This window comes from Arachis ipaensis, chromosome B05, assembly GCF_000816755.2.
Source record: "Arachis ipaensis cultivar K30076 chromosome B05, Araip1.1, whole genome shotgun sequence".
In the NCBI taxonomy this organism is placed as follows: domain Eukaryota; kingdom Viridiplantae; phylum Streptophyta; class Magnoliopsida; order Fabales; family Fabaceae; genus Arachis; species Arachis ipaensis.
In genome coordinates this window covers 4,696,765-4,703,298 of record NC_029789.2, presented here as the reverse complement: position 1 = coordinate 4,703,298, position 6,534 = coordinate 4,696,765, and the positions used below count along the sequence as shown (strand labels likewise).

At 39.0% G+C, this 6,534-nt stretch overlaps 1 protein-coding gene across 1 annotated transcript; it reads right to left on the bottom strand.

The window, feature by feature from the left end:
• On the bottom strand, window positions 5,863–6,534 carry LOC110271887. The gene has a single exon (XM_021123527.1). It carries the CDS (start codon window positions 6,532–6,534, stop codon window positions 5,863–5,865), a length of 672 nt encoding a protein of 223 aa, XP_020979186.1.

Sequence of the window (6,534 nt, the reverse complement as noted above, 5' to 3'; positions counted from 1 at the left end):
ATTAAGATAGAAAATGAGTTCAAAAAATGCAAAAGACTAAAAGAAGTGTAAAATAAAGGATTCGAGAAGTAAAACTGACTTAAATCGAAATGCTTTGCATTGAATTTTAAAGAAAGCGATTAAGATGCCTTCAATTGAATCAAAGGACTTTAGATACAGAAATTAAAGGTGCTGAAATGTAAATTTGACATGGAAATTAAACAATGCTTGAAAGGTAAATTTGCTTGAAAATATAAAGTTTGTAGAAAATTTAAATTGAAAAGATAAAGATATGGAAGGAACCCTACAAAAAAGAAACTCGAACCCAGACTCAGAAATTCGCTAGGATGTGAATGTGCTTGAGTGTTTTTCTGAAGCAAAGTTCCAACCTCGATTTCCTAAGACTCACTAATATTTATAACTCACTTCCATAACCGACCATTAATTGCACGATGCTGTCTTGTATGCGGATTCCTGGGTAACTGTTTCCGCTCTTTTGCCCATGAGCGTTACCAACAAATCCCTAACTTAGAGAAAACCTTCGACTTCCCTATTCGTGTAACCGCTCGATTCTCCATTCGAAAAAAACTATTCGATTCTTCATTTGAGTAATTTCTCGATTTGTCAAGGTATTGAAATTGAGTCCGTGTGAAATAATTTCCACTTAATGCTTGCACGTGTGGCTTTTTGGCCTCTACTCCCTTTCTGACACTTCACAACATTTCGAATCAGCTTAATCTTTCGAAAGTAATTATTTCAACTAACAAATTGCTCCATAGGATTAATGTGTTTGCCTTCAAATTCATTTCTTGCAAGATGAAACACTTAATCCTAATCCAGTCTTTGGTCGCTTTAACTGATCATAATTGCCATTTACCTTCTCCATTAATTCTGACCCGTTTGACACGTCTCCCACGATTCACACTTTTTCTCTCTCCACCACTTCGCCTTCTTCACAAAGTTACCTCTTTTCTCTTTGAATTCTCTCTGTAATAACGGCTAAACCAAAACTTCCTTTGGATTCAACACTTCCATCTTTGCTCAACTTTCACGAATTCCTATTTTCTCAACTTCTCTTGCATTCCTCCTTCTTGTATAACTTCTATTTCTCATCCTTTGCTTTCCTTTAATCATCAATGGCTGCTTCTTCATCTCACATTGCTGCTCAGGATAAAGGCATGCATCCTATGGTGCAACTACCAACTCCTCCGGCCTTACACGTGCTGAACCAGGTCAATGATGAAATCATTGATGATCCACAGCTCCAACTTGATGACCACAGAATCCTCATCCCCTTCACTGTGGGTGATGACACCCATTGTTTTGTTGGTCCTATTGAGAATTTAAAAAAGGCGAACAAAAGGCTCCTTTACTTCCCCAATGCTCAAGGGGAAGACTTATTGATTAATCAAGACCTTGATATCTCCTTTTTTACCAATCAAAAACCTTTTAGGAATAACCCTAAAATCACCCTCGTGGAACTAATTTTACAGCCGGGCATGAGCGTCTCGCACCAGTGAAGAACTCTGCTTGGGGAGCTCTTGGGATTCAAGATCTTCTGAGACTCTCTCACTTTTTCCCTTCAACGCTTCCTTGGATGATTGGTGCCATAACTCCTTTCTAGAACAGAACTACCAATAATTTTCACCTTCCTTGTGGGATGATTAGTATGTCACTTTTTGATGTAGCTGCCATCACAGGGCTCCCAATTAGCCCTCCAGATTTTACTTCTGATATGCAACCTAAGCAACAGTACAACATTGCCCCCATGACTTCCTACAGTGACTTCATTGCTCACCATATGGGCACAGAAAATGACCCTGTTACAGATGATGAACACGTGGCCTTTTTGTTCTACTGGTTGAACGCAATAATCTTATGCTCTCAAAGTGTTCAAATGCAGAAACTTTTCCTCCCTCTTGCTGCCCTCCTTCATGAGGGAAACAACCTCAATTTGGCTAAGTTGCTTCTATGGCATATTTTCGAAGAACTTGGCCAGTTTGCAATTGTCTTCAGAACAATTACTTGATTAGTACGGGAGGCCCTCTCTGGCTTTTCCAGCTTTGGCTCAATTCCATTTTTGAAAAGCACATGATAAAGCCTGGAGGTGGCGGTTCGGACAAACAGCACATTGAAGGCTTTCGATTGGCTAATTTCAAGCCAATTTTTCCAGAAGCTCAATCGGATGAAGACCGATTTTGGGCTGTTTTTTCCCTTTTTCACTCTTGTAAAAACTTCCATAATGAGGACCTCAATTTCACCCATTTTTTGCGTCGAAATTGTGATCCTGCCTGGCTTGATCGTATTCTCTTCCCCCATGACACTGAAGAAAACGAACTTGCCAACAGGAATTGGGCAAGCCTACTAGCTGTGCAAGTGATTCCAACAAGGCTACGTCAACATAAAAAAGAACGTTTCAAAGCAACTCTGTATGCCCCTCATTATACAGCTAGACAGCTAGGCTTCTCTCAAGCTATCCCAACTCCATTTTCCAAGAACAGCAAACCCTTTTGCCATATTTCTTTGTCTTCAAAGAAAGAGCTTGATGTTTGTCTCTCGAAGAACCAACAACACAGAAAGCGCTATAATCATCTTGTTTATGATCGTAGCTCTTTCATTACCAAGTCTTGTTTTGACTGGTGGACTACTTATTATTCTAAGTACAGTCGTACCTTAGAAGAAATCAAGAATTCTGTTGTTCGAGCGGTTCCCATTGCTGAGGGCTCTCCCAAGAGGCCTCCAAAAAGAAAAGCCGAAGCCACAACTTCTTCACGCCAACCACTGAGGAAAAGTTGACGGACCCCTTCGAGGACTTCCAGAAGGGTAACTATATTTATATACTCATTATTTAACCAAAATTCTTTGAAAATCACATTTACTTGCAATTCCCTTTATTTCAATCTTCCTTTAGTTACAGTTGCAACCATCAAGCGAGAGCTCTTCTGATGATAGTGAGCCATCCATCCAAAATCTCCTTGCTGCATCCTCACAATCGGACGATACAATTGACTCGGATTCGGGCTCTCAATTGATTCGAAGAAAAAGACCCGTTCCGGTAACATGATATTGTTTTCAAGTATATCTTGATTCAATCAAAATAAACCTTGACTCATGTCTGTTGTATTTCAGCCTGTTACTGCTGCTCAATCAATCACTTCATCTCTTGCACCTAACCAACCACCTCAACACATCAATAAGGTTTAGGCCAACCAGCATCTCATTCATCAATTCAAACCACTGCATTTGCTGAACCTCTCGAGGTAGCTCCTCCAATTTCAACTGAGACACAAGTAGTTGATTTAACAGAGGAGCATGCCCATCATTCTCCAAAACAAACTTTAAATATTGGACATGCTTCTCCACCAAACCAAGCTGAAACCTCTACTGGATTTCAGGTGGCCCCTGATTCTAACTCTCCCTCTCGAGTCCCTGAAACTATTGCCCCTGATTTGGATTCTCCATCTCGAATTTCAAAAACTATCCCTTCACCACAAAGAACTTCCAGTCCATCCAAACATGTTGAACTTCAAACTTCTCCTGTTCTGGGATCTGGAGATCTGGGTATGTTGACTGAATCTACAAATGCTGACCTGGTTACATTGGTCACCATCCTGAATCAAGCTGTTCAGGAGGATAAAGTGCTCATTTCTACTCCTGCACTTATAGGTCCTTCTACATCCAGTCTCCCGTCCGAACTAAATGTTAATACTCGAGAACAACTTTTGTCACTTCTCATGCTCCTGGACCATCCACCCATTGAATGGACGAATGACACAGCCTTGAACTCACTTCTGTCTGATGTCTTAAGTTCATCTCTTGAACTTCAGGTTCCATCCCAACACTCTGCTATAGTCAACCAATTCATGCAAGTTGCCAACAGAAGTGTAACTACCCAAGAAATGCTACAAGAGATCAAAGATAAAGTGGCTAAGATCAGAACTGAATCAGAAAGCTATACTACAGCTCTTCAGCCAATTAAAGCTTCCCGTGAATAATTCGACTTAAGAATCTCTCAGGCCTTTTCTGTTCAAGCTCATTATGATAAGGAAGAAAGAGAACTTGAAGCAGAATTGGCTTAAAATAATAAAAGAATTGACAAAATTCGAAAGAGGAAAGCTGATATAGCTACACTTCTAGCCACTATCCAACACGAACAACAAAAACTTGTGCAAGAAATCCGTTCTATTGAGGCCAAGCAAAAAGAATGTTAGAAGCAACTTGATAAGGCCCAATATGAAGAATATAAGCAAGCCGAAACACTTTCGGTTCTGGACAGTGAAAGGGTTAAGTTACGCTCAGACTTAGCAAAGTTTATGGCACCTTACATTTCTTCGCCTTAGAATTCAATACTTGTAATGATTCAGTACTTGTAATGATTTCCCTTTTTCTATTTTCAGACTTATGCATTTTAATCCTAATCTAGCAAACAACGATATTGCTTCAAATATTTTCCGTTTATTGAATTGATTATATTTCCAGATTCGATATCCTTGATTCAATATGCATTTTCAGAATATAATCCAATCACTTGGAAAGGGCCTTCCCAAGTATGAGACCATTTGCCAAGAACTCTCGATTTCTTTTCCATTGGCAAAATAACATTCAAAACCAACTCACCTATACTGAAGTATTTTTCTTTTATTCGACGATTGTAATTACGAGTAATATTTTCTTTTTGCCAAATCATGTTTTCAAGCGCCAATATTCGCTCTGAGTCTAATTCATTCAACTTATCAAACATTGCATTCCAATAATCATCGACCGAAAAATCATCTTGCTTTGACACCCTCAAAGTATTAAGATTGATTTCCAATGGTAGCACTGCATCATGGCCATAAGGCGACGTACCTGTCGACCCTCTTGGTGAATTTCGATAAGCCCACAGTACTTGACTTAACGTTTCATGCCAAGTTCGGGGTCTATTTCCGATTTGTTTTTTGATCAAACTTATCAAAATTTTATTTGCTGCCTCAACTTGCCCATTGGCCTGTGCATAATAGGGGGTCGAAGTAAGCATATTAATGTTTCTTGAAGCAGCAAAATGTTTTATTCACTGACCAGTAAACATAGTTCCTTGGTCAGTAAATCGATGAATAATATGTTCTTCGATAAAATTTGTTATTTCATTTTGCCCAGCCTCCACCAAAGGAACTGCTTCGACCGATTTGTAAAATAATCTATTGCTACCAGAATAAATTTATGATGTTTCGATGAAGGGGTGAATCAATCTAATTAAATCCAGATCCCAACCTAAATAGCCATGGTTTAATAATCGAATGCAATTCAGACGCTAGGATCTGTTGTATCGACCCATGCTTCTGACATTCTTGACATGCCTTTGCATATTCGAGACAATCTTTGATCATGGAGGGCCAATAGACTTGATTCGATATAGTACCCATTTCATTTTTATCCCAGCTTGATGAGCACCACATATGCCTTTATAAACTTCACCTAGAGCAATGTCTTTATCATCTTAACTTAAGCATCTCGATAGACTCCCATCGATTCCTTTCTTATACAACTCATCAACCATCAAAACAAAATTCATTGCTCGCAATTTTATCTTCCTATCAACTTGGGTACTAGGATTTTTTAGATACTCAGCAATGGGCTTCCTCCAATCATCATCTTCCAATTCGCCTACACACAAAGCTTCCCTTTCATCCACAGGCACCAAAATTTGATGGATACTAGCCAATTTTTTAATGTTTCTAGGCCAATTCTATATCTCGAAGCAATTTGGACTAACTCATTGGCGATATTGTTCTGAATCCTTGAGATATGAACCAGTGAAACTTTTCGAAAAGAAGTTAACAACTCCCAAGCTGTTGCCAAATATTTTTGCAACTTCTCATGATTACATTTGAACTCCTTTGATAACTATTTCAAGACTAACTGAGAATCCCCTAGGATTTGGACTTCCAAAGCCCCTTTTCCGATCAAGATTTCAAGGCCCAAAATTAAAGCTTCATACTCTGCCATATTATTTGAGCAAGGATATTTTAGCTCAAACAGGAATTCTAATGGAATTCCTTCTGGCGAGATAATGAGAATTCCTACCCCTGCACCATCCTTGTGTTTTGATCCATCAAAATATAACTTCCAATAATCGACTTTAATGTCGAGTACATTTGCCCCCTGGTCATTCAGATTATTCGAATTATCAACTAAGAAATCTGCAATGACCTGACCTTTCACAGCTTTTGCTAGGACATATTGCAAATTAAATTCCGTCAAAGCTAGCATCCATTTTCCTAAACGACCTCGTAACATTGGAAAACTCAACATATATTTGACAAGGTCGATTTGTGCCACAACTTTCACTGATTTAGCTACCATGTAACACTTTAATTTCTTGCACACATAGTATAGGGATAAACACAATCTTTCTATTGGGGAATACCTTGCTTCAATATCAGTCAAAACGCGACAAAGGTAATAAATTGCCCGTTCATGCCCGTTCTCATCATCTTGGGCTAGCATACACCCAATTGTGTTTGTAGATGCTGCAATGTACAGTTTCAATGGCTCATGTGGACGAACATTCGCCAT

Excerpts from the sequence above, each read along its gene's own strand:
- LOC110271887 (XM_021123527.1), bottom strand. The coding sequence starts at position 6,534 with ATGGCGAATGTTCGTCCACATGAGCCATTGAAACTGTACATTGCAGCA.